The sequence below is a fragment of the Arachis stenosperma genome, chromosome 5 (assembly GCF_014773155.1).
Source record: "Arachis stenosperma cultivar V10309 chromosome 5, arast.V10309.gnm1.PFL2, whole genome shotgun sequence".
NCBI classification, from domain to species: Eukaryota; Viridiplantae; Streptophyta; class Magnoliopsida; order Fabales; family Fabaceae; genus Arachis; species Arachis stenosperma.
The window spans coordinates 5,865,897-5,884,962 of NC_080381.1; the positions used below are offsets into that span (position 1 = coordinate 5,865,897).

Genomic DNA, 19,066 nt, shown 5'->3' on the forward strand with positions numbered 1-19,066 from the left:
TATTGAGATAATATCAAATGCAAATATCTCTCTCTTTATTTTTAATACTTTTTCTTATCTTTGTATATATATACACAATACAACATATAATATTATTATATATATATAAAAATTATTGAGCTAATTATATTAATAATAGAGTCTTCTATTTATACATCTTTATTTTATATATCCTTTATTTTACAACAAAAAAGAATTCAATTCTCACGAAAATTCTAATTTTATGCTTTCCAAACACATTCTTAATCTTTATCCTTACTTACACCAAAAAAAAAATCTTTATCCTTGCTTCATCCCGCATTAACAAGTTCCTTCATAAACTATTATTAGAATATCAATCCAATTTTTCAATCAAATTCAACAAAAATAACAAGTTCCTTCATAAACTATTATTAGAATATCAATCCAATTTCTCAATCAAATTCAACAAAAATATCATTAGCCTTACCAATTCTGTAAGAAAAACTTGGGGCACCGTAATTACGATAAATTGATTAAATTCCGTTGCTAAGAAAATAATTCACGATTGTATTGAAGCGGCAATCCACTGTCTAAACAAGTGTAATTCAATTATGATAATAATACTGTTGTCTCATTCTTCAACTGACGGTAAATCATACATACATATACAAGGTACGTCAAGTTCCCGTATGTTTTGGCCGAAAGCTCCCCTACAGTTGCTGAGGTTTGTAAATCATTTTCAGCAACATGATAATGGCATTCAATTTCAATGGTTTGAAACGGGGAAAATGTCTAGGTGAAAGCTTATAAAAGCAAGAGAACCAATAGCGCACACAAAGAATAAATCCATTTTTACACATGAAATTATGCCTGGTAGACTTCCATCTCATACCATACTGTAATAGTCATCTTCATCACTCATCCCCATGAAACACAATATGGCTAATACAAACACGAAGAAAGATGAAAGCTCCATTGCAAAGGCTCCCCAACCAATAACACCGGAATGCTTTAGAATGCTTGGAATGGCAATGCTTCCAATAGTTGAGAATCCAGTCAAGAACTTGGCTAAATTCACCCAGCTACTCCATCATTCATCAGACCACAAAACAAAAAGTTGAATGATTAATAACCTTGGCTCGGTATACAATCTTATCTTTTTTCTTTTTTAATTTTGTTTTTCAATTAATGCTTGAATAATAACAGTTTACCTGCTCTCAGATTCAGAAAATACAGAAGAACCATTAGACCCCGCAAAGAACAGCAGAGGCATTGGGAGTAGCACATATGTTATAGCTGCAGGAGAACAAAACACCAAATGTAATAACAAACCAGGAATGTTGTGGTCACATTAACATCTCATTCCCTTAAATCTTCAAGAAATAAATACAGAGATGCTTTATCTCACCACTTAGCATCGGCCACCAATTATTATACAAAGCACATGCCTGTCACATAACACAGATGCAACTAGGTAAGCAACAATTACTTCGTTACGAATAAGATGTGATGCATTTATTAACAATGAGAAGAACACAGACCAAAATTTGCAAGACAATTCCCCCAGAGACTAAGATTGCCAAAAAGGCAAGTTTGCCCATGCTCAGGCAAGAACGCAAATATCCCGGTAAGTCTGCCATCTCCAACTCACCTCATGTTACACGGAAAAAGGGCTGGAGCAAGAAATCTCATTACCATAATGCTATATGGATATTAAATCACAAGAAAATACTAAATCAAAACCAATTCTAATTTCTAACAAATCTGTCATAGATAAGATGAAGGTGTAAACCAACCAGAGTGATATTCAAAAGTTTGGTTGTATTCTATCACAGTGCCTGCTGCATAAGCACAGAGAAAGAAAATCTAGTGATTTGAGATCAGCATCAGGTAAGTCCAATGCAATACTAAAACAACAAAAACAGCAGCAGCAGCAGCTATGTAAATTAATGACACAACGAAGAGAACAAAGGCCATATTTTTATGAGATAGCTAAAATGCAATATGATTTCAAACCTAATTCACCTAATAGACATTACATTGTTTCAATCACAATTTGCCATACAAGATATCACTTCTCTTTAGTACTGAACAAGTGAATGAAATTTCCACACCTTTTACAAACAAGCCTTTGCATATCTGAAATGTTTTAAACATATAATAGTACCTAAAAGTCAAAAACCCAATCCCACATATTTTTTACTCTAAAATCAACAAGACCAAAGTTGCATTAGCCAAATGATTGATTGATACCCAGAATCCATACAACAATCTGGTCTAGATGACTTAATGTTCAAATATAACTAAATTCACGGATACGAAAACCCAGAGCTAAAAGCGAAGGCCATGGAGAAGCAATTTCTACGAACAAGCACAGGAGTAACGGCAATTTTGTTCTCTCAGATAGAAGAGAGCAAGAAACTAACAATCAGCAAAGTAGAATCAGAAAAGATGATACACTATAATCCCTAAAATTGAAGGGAGAGGGTTCAGCCTGCAAATAAGTGCATGCGATTGGGAACTACATAAGCAAAGCGGAATCTAATCTGGGAGAACAATAAACTCCGATAAAACCAGAAATTGATAAGAGATGTGGAAAAAGTTGCAGAATAACACAAATTGGGAGGGAGATTAGGAAACTCGTACCTGAAGAGTGAAATGTTTAGAAGGAAGTAGAAATTTTGGTTATAATTGAAAGGAGATATATGGATCGGTGAGGTTGATGTAGCCTTCAGGGTTCTGCGGCAACGGCAATGACCTGCCACTCAGACTCAGCTACCAGCCAACACACCCTTCCGCAGTTCCACGCCTTATTGTTCTTTCCATAAAGTAACATTCTTTTCCCCATATCTTTTCTCCAATAAATTACTAAGATGGTCGAACCAGTTATATGTAAAAATTGATTTAATATTATTTTTATTTTAGGAAGTATTAGAAATATGACCTTTAGTGTTATATTGTCCTATTAAATTATGTTTTTGGGATGAGTGGGTTCATGATATGGTATTAGAGTTCTATATCCGAAAGATTAAGAATTCGATCCTCAGCTTAAGTTTTTGGGATAAGATGTTTATTATCTCTGGTAGTCGGATGGCTGTTTGGTTTGGTGAGACACAAATTTTTTATGGACACGGGAAGACACAGTTGGACACGGAGACACTAATTTAGTGTACCTCCAATTTAATGAGACATTGAGACATAATTTGTGAGACACTACTTTTTTACTCTTTTACTCTTATTCAATTTTTAAATTTTTAAAATTTATCCTCTTATCTCCTCAAATATTTCTTTTTTTTACTTTCTCTTTTAAAATCTACAACCAAATTTATTTTTCTGTTTTCTTAAAAAAAAATTATACATTTAATTTTTTATTTATTTGAATTTAATTAATCTTTGATAAATTTCGGACTTTGATTTTCTATTTTTTCTAAAAAAAATTATATGTTTAATATTTAAATGATAATTTGAGATGATATTAAAAGAAAAAAAATACGGGAAGAAACAAAAACAAAAATTTAATGGTTATGACATGTAGCCTTTGAGATGATAGATGTGTAGCAATATTGGTAAATTTTGTGGTTAAATGAAGGACAATTCAAATTTTTTTTAAATATTTGTGTCTTATTCAAATATTTTTTTTTTTTACTTCTAACCAAATTTTAATTAAAATTTACACATGCTTTCTGTCTTCTTTTTCGTTTTCAAAAGAAAATTTGTAGATTTTTTTCTTTGAAAAATTATTGTTGTCACCTGCAATTCCTAAAATCAGCGATAGTCCTCCTTTTTCTCTTTTATTCTCTTCTCTCTTTTTTTTTACGCCTTTTCTTCCTTTTATGTTATGGGTTTTTTGTCTGATTTTTTTTTCTATTTTAAGTTTTAATAATTCTTTAAAGATGTTATAAGTTATAACTCCCTTTTTGTAGTGTTATTTTTTGTTTTTCTTTTCTTGATGGTTTGTTTACTTAATTGGATCTCCAAGATATTTGAGATTATATTAAAGGATGATAATTATTTATGAAAGAACTTTTAAATACATAAGTAAATTTAAATTTGTTCTAAGAGAAGAAAAAGATATTTACTATGTTTGCAACGTTTAATATTCTTTATAACAAAAATTTGTGATTACTTTCGAATTTTAGTTTAATAAAGGAAATAATTATCTTCATAGCATAGAACGTGTCGCCTATTAATCTTAACTAATGAAAACGTTAATGAAATGACAGAAAAGAAAATAAAAATATTAATGTAATTAATAGAACATGATATTTATGTGTACACTTAGCTCATTAAATTATTGGTATATACTTTTTATTCATCGTGTGATTAGCCATGTATATTTTTGTCTATACTTTTTAAAAACAAAAAGCGTTGTTAGGCTTAAATTTTTTGGTGCCATTTTTTTAGATTACTCTCTATTTTAAAACAAATATTAGTGGTAATTTTTTTTATTTGGCTTACAATTGAGTCAATATTAACTAAAGTTGGAATGAAAAAATTACCCATATAATCAATCTTGTATTGTATAATTATCTAAATAACTAATTATTATTATCACATCAATAAATAAGAATAAATGATCAAATTACTGAAATTAGTACTTTTGTCACTTTTATAATGAGATCAAAATTTGCTAGTGCATAAAATGACACCGTATTGACTACAATATATTTTTGACAGTGTTAATTGACTATTAACATAATATATTTATACAATTAGATCAAATCAACTCCAAATTAAATATAATTTTAAAACAATAAAATCTCTTAATTTAGAATTGATTTAATCTAATTTCATAAACTTATCATATTTGTATCTAATTAAGATTTTCAAATATGTGGTGTGATATACTAATATCACTTAGCGTGTCTTATAATAAACTATGACATTTTGAGCAACTTAAAATATTTGAAGGACAGATTTGATTAAACAAAAATCTTTCTAGACCAATTTGAAGAACCAATAATTTTTAGGGACGAATTTGACTATTTAGACTAATTTTTTTTGGGTAAAGAATTATTTTGGTCTGTGACATTTAGGTCGAATCCTAATTTAGTCCCTAACGTTTCAAACTTCCTATTTCAGTCTCAAAAACTTTCAAACATTTTATTTCAATTCCAAACAACTTTTAAGCAGGCTCAATGTTATTGCACCATTAAATTTGACACAATAATTTGCATATCGAAGAGTGGATAACATTCGATTTCAGTATATAAGTAAAATTAATCCATCAATGATTACTAATAAAAAAATTTTTCCTTTAATTTTGAAGCGTTGATGATTGATTTGTTAGGATTTGGATTTTGTACAAAAAAAATTGAAGAGAAGAATTGTTACAAGAAAGTTTTAGTTATTTTTCTAACGCATGAAAAAAGATATGACTTAATTAGTAATATTATTAACATTTACGTTAGTCATTCAATTAACTATTTGTGTCAAATTTAACAACAAAACAATATTGAATCTATTTAAAATTTTTTAAAATAAAAATAGAACCTTTGAAATTTTAAGAATCAAATTAGGATTTGTTATAAATATTGAGAACTAAAATAATATATTTTTTTTTCATAAAAAAAAGATAAATAATATACTTAGACATTATAATTTTTTATATTTTTTATATCTCAAATTTTTAATTTTTTAAAAATAACAATCAAACTGTCCGATTTTAGAAATTCAGAGAGTCCGATTTTTTTATCCTAAATTAAACCGTTTCATATTTCAGATTTATATTTCATCCATTTATAAATCCAAAAAACATAACACTGTGAACCCAATATTAAAAATAAAAAGTGGACCATTTACTCAAAATATATAAAACTCTTTGTATTACAAACCTCATCTTCTGCGGAAAATTTGATTGATTTGAAAAATTGTACATTGCAGTGGCAAGTTTGAAGCTGAAGGCTGAAAGGTGTGAGTGAAGAGAACTAGAGTCGGTGGTGTAGCCGTGCAGGGGAAGCATGAACCGTGCAAGGGAGAGGAAGTCGAAGACATCGTCACCGTCGCTGATTCCAATGGGAATCGAACCTCCTCGCGATTTGCTTCCCTCCAAGCACGACTTCCCCAAGCTCCTCCTCGTTCTCGCCATCTCCACCCTCGTTGCTTGCTTCTGCAACCTCTTCTTCACCTCTTTCATTAATCCCCCTACCAAACCCTTCTGCGATTCCAACTTCATCCACTCCTCACATTCATTTTCCGGTCTCTCTCTACAATTGCATCGCTTTGTTTTCTTCCTTTTCTGTAGGCTGTGTACTAATATCTTCTTTATTGGAATCATTTCTTACAGATGATTGTGAACCTTGCCCAACTCATGGTGAATGCTACGCTGGCATGCTCGAATGTTTCAAGGGTTACCGCAAGCATCGTAATTTATGCGTAGAAGACAGTGAAATTAGTGAATCAGCTCGCAAAATTGTATGTCTCTGCAAATTGTTTTTTTTTTTCTTTTTTATTGCTAATTTGATCGTGTATGATTGGACATTTGGACCACAGGTGGAGAGAGTAGAGTTTCACCTTTGTGAAGAATATGCTCAGTTTATGTGCTATGAAGCTGGATCAATTTGGGTTAGTTCTGTCACTTTAAGTAAACCCCTGGATTGTGCAGTTAACTTGGATTTATGGTACGTTTCTGTATTTATTACTGTCTGAATTGTAGCTGAACTTGGCTGGTTTCAAATTCCTTTCTATATTCGCCTCTCAGGTTTCAGAGGATGAATTGTGGAATCGTTTGGAGCCATTTGGGGATGTCTCCTCGGACAATGCGCTTTATAATTTCACGAAAGAGAAGGCAATTGAGTCAATTGGTAAATCATTGGAGCTGAGGTTAAATTCTCATGGGTATATATATCATCCATTTTATTGCTTGTGTGAATTTTCATTAACCTCTTAAGTCATAGCTGCTTTGTGACTTCAGTCATATTTTTCTTAAGACTTTTGCCGAGGATAGTACTTGTGTCTCATGTAGGATGAAGGAGTACAAGTGTCCAGATTTATTGGCGGAGCATTACAAGCCATATGCCTGTCGTGTTCGTCAGTGGATATTACGGCACATTCTACTTGTTTTGCCTATTTTTGCCATGGTATCCATCTCTTAAACGCATGATTAAATGCATGTATTTCTGTTATCAATGAGTAAACATGTTAACATTATTGAGATCAAACAGCTTGTTTTATTGGCAACTCTATTCTGGAATGTCCGGCGGAAACTACGCATTTCAAAAAGGGTGGAGGAGCTTTACAACCAGGTATAGTGGAGTTTTCTTTCCTTTTTGTGATTATTTCATGTTTTAGGAATGAATTTCCATTTGCTTCTGTTTTTATATGTGTGACTTTAGTTGTAATGAGCAATAATCATGATTGAGAATTTAAGGTATCAGATAAATATATTTGAATAGAATTTCAGGTTAGCTAGAGTTCTTGTAATAGTATGGCATTAGTTAGAGGGAAGTTCTGTGTTTGGTTACAATAGGATTATGCATTTATTCTCCACTTGAACAGTTTGATATGTATTACAGTACTGTGGGCTTAGATGAGTGCAAAATTATCCTTGTATCCTGATTTTTGTTAAACATATATTTCTGGGTGATGCAGTTTGCCACTGCTTCAGATGGAAAAATAATTCTATCGTATAGTTATGATGTACTAAATTTATAAATATATCTATGTGGTTTCTGTCCTTTGTAATTGTAATTATGGTTTATGTAGTCTCTTATGTGCTATATAGAGGACTAGTTGTGACCTTTTTCTGATCCCATCTCTCCATCAACACCTTTATTGATTTAATAGGTCTGTGAAATACTTGAAGATAATGCATTGACGGCAAAGAGTGCGAACGATGAATGTGAACCCTGGGTTGTTGCTTCTAGGCTACGAGATCACCTGCTTTTGCCTAGAGAGCGGAAGGACCCTCTATTATGGAAAAAGGTAGTTGTGGATTTATTTGGTCTTTTGGAGTTGGTTTCATGTGATTGTTTTGTATCCGATATTTTATTAGAATAATTATTACAAAAATAGCAACATGGATCAAACTGATTCATTTGTCTGTATCAGTTGCCTCCATGCTTCAGCAGATACTGATTCACAAATTGACCTTGTTCATTGGAAGCAATATTAATTCTGATTGTGCCATTTTCTTTCTCTCCTCATTCTATTGACATAGGATGCAACATCGCAATCTTTGTATAGCTTCTGTTCACTAATTTTCTTTTGTCATCTGCTTGCTTTTGTCTTGTTATCAAATTAATATATTTGTATTTGATGGAGTTTAACAATTCGTTAATGAATAATTAGTTTATTATAACTTTATTTTAATTGCAGGTAGAAGAATTGGTTCAAGAAGATTCGCGAGTAGATCGCTATCCCAAGTTGGTGAAGGGTGAATCAAAAGAGGTTTGGGAATGGCAAGGTAAATCAGGATACTTGTTTGAGTTGTCAATGCAAACAAGATGTTCCAAATAAAAATAAATTAAGAATTGGTTATTACTAACCAAGTTTCTTTCATTATTCATCCACTTCTAGTAATATGGATTCATTAGACTACATACTGAAAATATTCCTTCCAGTATGATGAGCTGGACATTATCCTGATAGAAGTTTAATTCATTGCACTGGTCTGCCTAAAGCTGTATTCTGATTGACGATTCTGATTTTTCCCCCCGTTTTTTTTTTTTTTTTTTGTATTACTAATTATACCTTTCCTTCCCCATAATTTACAGTTGAAGGCTCTTTGAGTGCCTCAAAGATGAAGAATAAAAGAGATGCAAGCAAAACGGCGGTCAAAGAAGGCATGAACCTTAACTATCAAAACCAGCCCATTATGAAAGCGGGTCAGTAATTATGTCGCTAGCATGTTTTGTAATCATGCTTGTTTTCTTATTACGGTTGGAATGATTTTGTTGTGCTATTAACTTGATGCAGAGCATAAGGAGCCACTGGTTTGATACAAAGTATTGTTTGTACTTTGTACAATAGAAGGTTGCATAAGATGCGTTGTATATTCTTTACAGCAAAACATGAGGCAAATGTGCAGCATTGTTGTGTGTGTTTCGTTCATGCAGTTCCAAAGCACTTACAATTTGTATGGTATGTGCTGACTGCTGATAACTGAGGAAGTGAAATCAAGTATTCAAGTCCCTGAAACTGTGTGACCCTCGCGGGTCTTAGATATAGCTTTTCTGGAAGAATGGCATCATATAATGTGGAAGAGTCCAGTGTAGTGATTAGTGAAGGTAGATTTTGAGGAATTTGCATCATAAGGTCAGGGCCTTTTTAGCATTAGACTCCATTACTCTCAATTGATCCCAAAAAAAACGTTTAATGTTCTCTCCCGCATGTTAATTTTATATAGACAAATGTTGTATGGACATATAGATTGGCATCTGGATTGTTCTTGTTTTTTCTTATTTTAAAAGATCTAGATATGGTTTAATATGCATACTAAAAATACTTGCAACCTTGTAAATTTGTCTTCTACGATAATGTAATGCTTCCCTAGCTAAATTTAGTTAACGTTTTATATAAGATTGTTTCTTACTTTTAGCTTGCTTTCTAATTAAGACCACGATCGGCAACGCACACTAATGGAAGTAATGATGGTTTTTACAGCGTTAATAGATAATGCAAAGGAAGTGTTTGTTGTGGCGAAGAATTTAAACTAAATCGTTTGATGCAAATATACTGGAAATAACATCACGTGAACCAAGCCGTAATTAAAGTCCAATACAATGACCATTTGAAAGAAACTAATGTTGGGCTGTACAACCTAATTCTATGTGAGATTTAGAGGGGAATATGATGATGGTAATATGCATATAATAAAGAAAAGCATGAATCATATTAATATCTGCCCGTCTAGCTCAGTCGGTAGAGCGCAAGGCTCTTAACCTTGTGGTCGTGGGTTCGAGCCCCACGGTGGGCGTTTCTATTTTGGTAATTTTGTTACCTAACAAGTTGTATGCCTCCAATGTAACCGACAACACTTCAATTGGTTTATTCAATTTCATAACATTATTTATTTTCTTTTGGCAGTGTTCATTACCTAGGTATGTTTTCAACAGATTTTTTAATTTTGACTTTAGGTATTCTTCTATTAGACAGACGAGGGGTGAAACTTTCTTGAGTTGCAAAAGATAAGGAGAGAAAACCTGCCATGACTATTACCTTATACCAACATTATTCATTAGTATCATGAAATTAAAGCAGCATTGATTATAAATTTATAATTTAAGGGCTCAACAGTGACAATCCTGTATTTCTAAATAGAAGAAACAAACAAAAGCAAAACCAAACTCAAAAGTGAAAATATACACACCAGGTCAATTAATTAGGTCAATAATGTGTGATTATGAAAGTAGGGCAATATATATATATATATATATATATATGACATTAGAAACAAGAGAAGTAATGGTATAGCAGTAAAGTATACCAAACAAAATTGTATTAAGTATAGCAGGACAAGGACACTTTCCTTAATTAGGCACTGTGGTATTTTGAATAATAGTACTATTATAGTATTATGTGGTGTGCTTGTTATGCTAGCTAGTAGCTACTAGAATAATGCTCTCCAAGGTGTCAAAATTAAAAAATAGTAATTACTATATATGAAATGATGGAGCCTTTTGAAAACAATGAAGAAAGATGGTAGCTGAGAATAATTATAGGATGGAGGAGACAGAGATCTATGGAATGGTGATAATGTATGCATATGTGGGACTTCCACTTTCTTCAAAGATAGCTAATAAGCTATGAAATGATTTTTCTTTTTTTCTTTTTATTCAAAATTGGAGTCTGCATATTAAATTGGTTTTCAAATAATTTTAAATTTTTATTTTTATTAGTATTTTAAATTTTTTTAAATAGATTAATATCTTTATAAGAAAACTAATTAAAGATTTAATTATTTTATAATAAAATTTATTTATCTGATAAATATATTACAAGTTATATTGAAATAGACAAAGAGACTTATATGTGACAAAAATAATTTTGACAATTTTGAGAATAATAAAATTTAGAGTATATACCCATTTTGGTCCTCAAAGAATTTCAAACCAGACATTTTAGTCCCCAACTAAAATTAATTACTCGATTGGTCCCTAATAATTAATTTCGTCAGTCACTTAGGTCCTTGGCTCCGTCAACTCTAACGGAAGACAAAATGGTCCCTGAAAATTCTAACATGAGACAAAATGATCCCTGACAACTCTAACAAGGGACAAAATGATCCCTGACCCCTTTATTCGAAAACGACACTGTTGTTCCCCAATTTTTATCATATCTCGCATAACCCTAACATTCATACTCTCATTCTTCACTTTCACAGTCTTCTTTTCCATCTTATCCTTCCTCCTCTTTAGCTCTAAGATTAAACCATGGTGTAATTGTCACACGTGTCGCACCTACCTCAACATGTCATGGACCACACACTTTCTAAATCTTTGTAACTGGTACATCCACCTCCTCTGCACTTCACTCACCAAAAGCATCCACTTCTACGTCTTTGATAACATCACCTCCAACCCCTACAACGTCCACAACATCCTCAAGACCAAGTTCTACAACTACTCCAAGTGCACGTCTTTCTCCACTCTCCGGCAATCAATTATGATTGTTGGACATTAGGACATCATGAGAAGATTATCCTTCGACATCATATGCAAATTCTCATTTGAAATAGACACAGAGTGCTTCATTTCTTCTTTTCCAGAGTCTTAACAAATGACTTGCTGTCTAGATTCATGGGATCCATCGAAGACGACAACTAATTGAGAGACATAGGCATTAGTTTTCTGAGTATGAATTGGTTGAGAACAAATTGAGAATTTTTTTTCTTTTTTTTTTAGATAATTACATCTCCACCCAATTCCAAAAAAAAGTGGGCGTAGTTCCAAAAAACGGTAACAAAAACAGAGCTATAACTACAAAGAAAACAAAAACTAGCATAAAACAGCAAACAGGAAGCAAAAGAATATAATGATTTTAGCTCCTCCAAAGACACTTCAAGATGAATCCGATCAGTTATACAACATCAAATCATGATCATTCTCCTTCCAACTTTTACTCTGCAGAATTATTGGCCTTTTTCATAGATCATTAAATCATGCATCAAAGATCAACTTCGTATGTCTTCTTATTCACCTTAGACTTGATATTTGCACTCATAAGTACATCAATTACTCCTATATTGTCGATCTTAACACCATCGATTTGTGCATTCTACAACTTCCTCCTTTAACTTCTCTAATACCAACACTCCATTGTTAAAGACAATGTTATTTCTACATTTCCATGTGCACCGTATTATAGAAAAAAATAACACCATCCACACTTCTTTCATATCTTTCCTTATCTTTCTATCTATCCACACCTCAAAGCATTCTTTGGTGGTTTCTAGCCAAAACCAAATCACACTCCAATCCACCAAGATTGATCCCCACAACTTCCATATACGATCACATGAAAAAAATAACTGATGTACCGTCTCCAATCTATCCTTACATAAGATACAAAAAGATTTCGCTTTTGGTATAATCTTAAACTTACATAATCTATCTCTAGTATTCAATCTTTCTAAAATTACAAACCACATCAGCAACTTAATCCGTGGAGGATTTTTTCTTGTGAACATTAAATTTATAGAGTGTGCATTGTGTAGTTTGAAGTTGCAGTGCTAGACTGTGTTATGCGAGATATGATGGAAATTAGGAGAGAACAGTATCGTTTCTGAACAAAGGAGATCAGGGATCATTTTGTCCCCTGTTAGAGTTGTCAGTGACTATTTTGTCCTCCGTTAGAATTAACGGAATAAAGGACTTAAGTGACTGACGGAGTTAATTGTTAGGGACCAATCGAGTAATTAATTTTAGTTGGAGACTAAAGTGTCCAGTTTAAAATTTTTTAAGAACCAAAATGGGTATATACTCTAAAATTTATTAAGATATTTACACGTGTACAAAATGTTAATGATGTCACTCCACGGTTTGTCATATGACTGATTCTAAGTTTGGTGAAGAAACTCAGGTTTAATGTTTGATTATATGGAGCTAAACTTCTAGTTTGTAGGTTGGTGTGTACATTTAATTATCCTAAACAAGTTATTAACTATCACCTTCTAACTTAAAGGAATATATAAATTAAGATTTAATTATATTACTTCCGGTAAAAAAAATAAAGAATAGAAAATAGTAGAAAAAATAGAGAGTAAAAACTAAAAATATTATATCAAGAGAATAATGTTGTACAACATATCTAAAAATTATACTTTTATCTAATTGATATACATAATTATTATTTTTTTTTTGGTTTTAATTCATGTATGTATGTATTTATAACTGGACAACTAATTTCAGATTCAAAGATTTAATATGAGTGAAATAATTTATATACGTTACATACATACATATGATAAAGAATTTAATTTATATTGTTAATATACTAAATTTTAAGATTAAGTTCATAAATCAAACAATCACTTATTATTATTTCTTTCTCATTATTAAAGATTAAATATTCGTGTAATTCATAGGTTAGGAAAATGTTAAGAAATAAATCTGGTGATGAGAAATAATTAAACTTGAACCTGTAAGGATAGGATATGCATGCATTAATTGGAACCTATTCTGAAAATTCCCACCTTCCGTTTTCATATATTCACCGACCTATATATAGTACACATGACTCATGTGCCAAAATCATATAGTAAAAGTAGCAATATTGCTATTATTACCAAAAAGCATATAATAATAATAATAATAATAATAACCATTTATACTATTTTTTGGTACGCCTTATTAAAGTGCACAGCTTTTCTTTTTGGAAATCAAATTTATTGGATCTATTTTTTTATTATATTATCACTTTTTAATTAAAAAATTACATATATATAAAAATATGTCAAAAGAATAGTGAAAATAACACCTCTCTAAAGTTTGTATCATTTTGTCTTTGTCTGGTGGGTTCCTTGTTCCACAGCCTCCTTGATACATTCATCAAACTATTAAACTTTATTTTAAAAGAATATAATGAATGATGAAGCATTACTTGACCAAACTCTTTTCGTTTGTTGGTTATAACAAGTTTAAGCTTTGTTGTGATTGGCTGATTGCCACATTTTACAATTAACTTACATTATAATTAAACAACCCTAGCTAAGACATGCTTAAGATAAACTCTTCAAGTTTGGGGTACTTGTCCCATATTTTAAGTACCAAAAACGCTCTCTTTTAAGAGTTTAGTTAACATATATTTTAAAAATATATAGTAAAATTAATAATTAAAAAATTGTTAAAAATAATAACTTATTTTAATATATTTATTAAAATAAAAATTTAAAATTTTTTATTAAGAATAACTTTAATATATTCTAAATATATAAATTATTAAATTTTAAAGGGTGTGTTTAGTTTCCCTTAAAATTAATTAACTAAATTTACTTTTAGTAGATAGAAGTGTTTGGGTAATATCATCAGATTTAAAGTGTCAATTTCGGTTCAACTCAAAGCAATTATTTGTTGCTTATACGTTTAATTTTTTCAAGTTGGCTTTAATATCTAAATTAAAATATCATATTCTTATTAGCTATCCTTTCTTTTTATATTATACATGTCTTACTTTCATAATTTTCATCTATAGTATCATTTTTATCTAAAGTATTTGATGAGGTAAGTATTAATGTTTTCTTTTTCATCAAAAAATATATTTTTTTGTGTTATTTACGTCAGGAAATTTTTAATAATAACTCAATATTATCTCATCATTAAATTAATAAAAAATTACTAGAAATGTGATAATATATATAGTAAATATTGCATAGGACAAACTCTTATAATATTACCTTTATGAATAAATGTAAAATATAATTAACAAAATAAAATTTAGGATAAATTATCAAAATAAATGATTTGTCTTTTAATATTATCAGAATACAATATTTATACCTTAAAAATACCAATGCATTAAACTAATGAATATTTATTATTTACGTCCAAATTATAATCCACTACTATACCTTTATCGCAATTTCTATAAAGATAGAAAAAATGCATTTACATCGTCTTCAATATATAAATATTGTATTATGGTGATATTAAAAAGTAAACAATTTATTTTGATAACTTGATCTAAAATTTGAAAGTATATGCATGATCTGCTGTTAGAATTTTTTTTTATGAGATTAAAGTGAGGATAATATAATAGGACATATATAGGACGAGAAAAAAGGGTTAGAAATCACAATGTTGATATTTATCCTTAATGTTTGAGAAAAAAAAAATATTTTAGTCTTTTATATGTATAAGTATGTTATTCACAAAAAAAATTATTTATAATATTTATGTATCAAATATCATAATTTTTTGAACTAGAGTTTGTGACCAGGTTTTGTACAAACTTATGTATAAAATTATTATTATTATGATAAAATAATATCTATATAGTTTAGGATTTTTATTTTTCTAATTAACATCTTAAAATGATAACCTATATAATTTTTTCATTAATATTAATGTATATTTTTTTATAATAAATAATTTATTGTAGTATATTTTAAAAAAATTGAATAGAAAAGTAATAATATAATAACTGGATAATATATATTATGCCTTTTTTAGAAATGTTATATCGAAATGTGATTTTGATTTATATTATCTATACGATATCTTTTCTTTAGTATTATGTCTTAAAAAAGTATATGGACACAACTCATAATTTAGTTTTGATCAAAATTAATTTTACAATAATAAGTTAACACCAATGTCAATTTATCAATGCTAATCTAAACACGCAATTAACAAGTTCGATGAATAATTTCCTATTGTATTGGACTTTAATCCACCGATATATATGGAATGTTTATTTACATTATAACGTGACAAATCATTTATCCAAAATTACCCTTTTGTTTATTTCTTTTGCCATATTTATCTAATTCTAGGCTTCTAGCACACATCAACTTCTTGACCTGTGGCAGATGGTGAAAAAGTAATGTATACCCAAGATAGTCAATTTCTTAATTAAATTGATAATGTTTTCAGATGTGATTAGCATTATTAGACTTTAAGAAAAGTCTGTTGGTATTTTGTGAGGAAAGTGAAAGTCCCTTGGCAGTGCCTCTTTAGCAATTACTATTCTAAGTGATGATTGGCAATGAGATAAAAAAAAAAAGTAACTTTTTTTTTTTCATCGTGGATATGAATTTTATTTAAGAGTTTATTATTAGTTAATGTATTGTTGCATATATAAGGTAAGATTTGAATTCCTGATACTTATTTAAAGAGTAAATGCCCTTTCCGGTTTCTAACCATTTGTCCGATGAACTTTCCACCCCCTAAAAAATTTAAATACCCAAATCAATTCCTATCTACTTTGATATATGTACGTTCCAGTCCCTACAACCAGTTCTGAGCAGGTCACCTGCTAATGTGTCAGTAATTTGTCCACGTGGGTTTCTCTCGTTCATAACTTGGACAAATCGTCCCTTGTACGTTTGTTGAAACGTTGCGTTTCATTATGAGCAGTTATTTCCTGGGTGTTCATCGTTATTTAAGGTTTTTTCTTTATTCTTCATTGTCTTCGTTGTGTGTAGAATGAAGATAAGGACTTTTCTCCGGAAGAACAATATGGCTATGAAAGTCATAGACTCTTCTTCACAAACTGTGGAAGAAAACAGTGAAGCTGGGAAGAATTTGTGCTGGAGTCCGACTCTGGGTTCCACTCGGAGTATAGGAAAAAAGGCAAATCAAGGCAAGAAAAGATTTATAACACCCAGATGTTATTGTGGCACAAACTCCAAGTTTCTTGCTGCTGGATCAAGCTAGTAAATTTCTTTGTATTCTAGATAACTTAATTCCCTAAAGAGTTCTTCCAAGTCCTTCTTGTTGACAAAATCAACATCCATGGGTGGAAATTTTTCAATCTTTCCATCTATATACCGTAACACTCCATTTGAATCTTTATTGAGTCTCCCACTATAATGAAAAACAGGGACAACAAACACTGACATCTGTAAAAATTCAAACCACAACTGAGTAATAGAGCTAAACTTCAAACTTAATCAACAGCAAATAGACTATAATATCTATCAGTTAAAAATTCTTAACTCATCAGTAAACATAAAGGTAGAAACTTTCAAAGTTAATATCACTATTATAGTTTTACAACAACCCTAACTCATCAAACAAAGCTAGTGCTTCACCCCCATCCACCCATAATCACCATGCAGAGGAGAACTGAGTTATCAAAGTTAATTTTACTCCTACTATTTGACACACTTCTCAACTTGACTACAGTGAAAGATAAAGTAAGTAGAAGAGAACAAAGCATTTCTTACCGTTTCAAAAAAACTTGCCAAATGCAGTCAATGTCTTCCCACACAGTGGTGTAGCACGCTTGCACGTCCTCAACGTAATGCTCTTTTGGAGGGAAGGAGAAAGGTTTCAGAATTAGGGCCAAATGTAAATGATGAAGAGAGAGAGAAAGGTGTTTTATGGAATAACGCTCATAATGAAACGCAACGTTTCAACAAAGGTACAGGGGGCGATTTGTCCCATTATAAAGGAGAGAAATCCACGTGGACAAGTTACTGACACATCAGTAGGTGACCTGCTTGGAACCGGTTGCAGGAACTGAAACGTATATATATCAAAGTAGATAATGACCGATTTGGGTATTTAGATTTCTTAAAGAATAGAAAATTCATCGGACAAATGGTTAGAGATTGAAAATGGCATTTACTCTTATTTAAATTGACATTACTCGACTAATTCAAATTATTTAGGTAAAACCTAATTTTGGTCAAAAGTCATATCAATTTTTTATTTTTATTTTTTATAAAAAATATCTAGCAATTATTGTCACATTGATTTTGTAGAAAGAATTTACTGATTGTTCCCCTTTTTTGAGCTTTTTGTGGAGGCCACTTTCCCTGGGCGAAAATTTTTTTCCCAACTTTTTTGTGGGCGTGGCAAAATTAAATTCTTAGAAAAGCACATGAACACTAATTAATTTAATGAATTCTCTAATTATGTGTGTTTGGCATCCAAAAGACGATATACTAAAAAGAGAAACGTTAGAAGGTGATTTCCACTTATTTAACTTTATATTATAATTTATTATAAAAAGGTAAAATTATAGGTAAATTAGAAAGATATTATTTATTCACCTTATATTTTCTCTTAGTCAAATAGCCATCCTAATATAATAAGGTGTTCGTATGACCAAAGATTTTGGATTTGAATATAAGATTAATAGGAACGTTCTTGTTGTCGAATTTTTTTAGTGCTTTCATGTTATGTGAAGGATGAACCAATTAATCCAATAACACTAAAATTGGTTATCCTTTTATTCATCTTAAAAAATTTTGACATGTCTATGTACACTCCAAATATCTAATGAATATCTATATCAATATTAATACTTTGGAGTGAAATAAAAGAGTCTTTTGGAATTTCATAAATTAAATACCCTGTTGGATAATTGTGATTAGACTTCATAAAATGTTCACGGTGATTATATTAGGCAAAGTTTGATTTAATTTTCCGTTCTCTTTTTTTAATTTCATCTTGGATACGTTTAAATTTTAATGAGAACTATAAAATAAGTAGTATTATTATTTGCACAATTTTTTAGTATAAGTCTAAATACAAATAATGAGGATAATTTTGTATGGGTAATTAAATAGTTATTAAAATAAAAGAAAAACTTAACTAATCACTTAGTTATCCAAACAAGAGAGAAAATGAAATCAACGAAGGTGGTTGAAATATTAATTTCCTTTCCATTTTTTGACTGATTAATTTACTGTGATGACATCTTAATTTGTAAGTGTTTAATTTTACAGTGTTTCGGAATACAGCTCTTCTATTTAAATGGTGGTGGCGATTTTTAAAAGAGGATTGCCATTTATGAAAGAAAGTAGTGTGTTCTTATAATAACATGAATTTTTCTGAGATGTTGCGTGGTCAACCTGTGCCTCCAAAAGGAGGTCCTTAGAAGAATATTTGTCAGCTTCGAATAAAGGAGTCACAAATCAGGAAGAAGATGATCAGAAGCCTGTCAATGAATATAAGAAATGGCAAAACAACCCACTTTTGGGAGGATGTTTGGCTAC

At 30.5% G+C, this 19,066-nt stretch overlaps 2 protein-coding genes and 1 non-coding gene across 7 annotated transcripts; 2 read left to right on the forward strand and 1 right to left on the reverse strand.

The window, feature by feature from the left end:
- Nucleotides 1-552: 552 nt before the first annotated feature.
- LOC130979428 (vacuolar protein sorting-associated protein 55 homolog) lies at nt 553-2,815 on the reverse strand. Of its 5 annotated transcripts, none has more exons than XM_057902872.1 (6): nt 2,608-2,815; nt 1,758-1,799; nt 1,503-1,634; nt 1,370-1,409; nt 1,173-1,257; nt 553-1,043 (listed from the first exon to the last, which is right to left on the reverse strand). In XM_057902872.1, the coding sequence occupies exons 3-6, from the start codon at nt 1,599-1,601 to the stop codon at nt 848-850; spliced, it is 420 nt and encodes a 139-aa protein (XP_057758855.1). In that variant the 5' UTR covers nt 1,602-1,634; nt 1,758-1,799; nt 2,608-2,815; the 3' UTR covers nt 553-847. The 5 variants fall into 5 exon arrangements, with proteins under 5 accessions (XP_057758855.1, XP_057758854.1, XP_057758858.1 ...); XM_057902871.1 differs by having other exon boundaries at nt 1,758-1,802; nt 2,608-2,811; XM_057902875.1 differs by having other exon boundaries at nt 1,758-1,827; nt 2,608-2,803.
- Nucleotides 2,816-5,780: 2,965 nt separating this feature from the next.
- On the forward strand, nt 5,781-9,445 carry LOC130982192 (uncharacterized). Its single transcript, XM_057906082.1, has 10 exons — nt 5,781-6,159; nt 6,248-6,375; nt 6,454-6,525; nt 6,662-6,798; nt 6,926-7,040; nt 7,125-7,205; nt 7,747-7,884; nt 8,278-8,365; nt 8,676-8,786; nt 8,878-9,445. The coding sequence occupies exons 1-10, from the start codon at nt 5,922-5,924 to the stop codon at nt 8,898-8,900; spliced, it is 1,131 nt and encodes a 376-aa protein (XP_057762065.1). The 5' UTR covers nt 5,781-5,921; the 3' UTR covers nt 8,901-9,445.
- A 359-nt stretch (nt 9,446-9,804) lies between these two features.
- Nucleotides 9,805-9,877, forward strand: TRNAK-CUU (transfer RNA lysine (anticodon CUU)). Its single transcript has one exon. It is a non-coding gene; the product is annotated as a tRNA-Lys (tRNA).
- Nucleotides 9,878-19,066: the final 9,189 nt, after the last annotated feature.

Excerpts from the sequence above, each read along its gene's own strand:
- LOC130979428 (XM_057902872.1), bottom strand. The coding sequence starts at position 1,601 with ATGGCAGACTTACCGGGATATTTGCGTTCTTGCCTGAGCATGGGCAAA. Across the intron at positions 1,410-1,502 it reads GAATTGTCTTGCAAATTTTG|GCATGTGCTTTGTATAATAA; the intron begins GTCTGTGTTCTT and ends GTTATGTGACAG. Across the intron at positions 1,044-1,172 it reads TTTTCTGAATCTGAGAGCAG|CTGGGTGAATTTAGCCAAGT; the intron begins GTAAACTGTTAT and ends ATGATGGAGTAG.
- LOC130982192 (XM_057906082.1), top strand. The coding sequence starts at position 5,922 with ATGAACCGTGCAAGGGAGAGGAAGTCGAAGACATCGTCACCGTCGCTG. Across the intron at positions 6,376-6,453 it reads GTGAATCAGCTCGCAAAATT|GTGGAGAGAGTAGAGTTTCA; the intron begins GTATGTCTCTGC and ends TTTGGACCACAG. Across the intron at positions 6,526-6,661 it reads ATGAAGCTGGATCAATTTGG|GTTTCAGAGGATGAATTGTG; the intron begins GTTAGTTCTGTC and ends TTCGCCTCTCAG.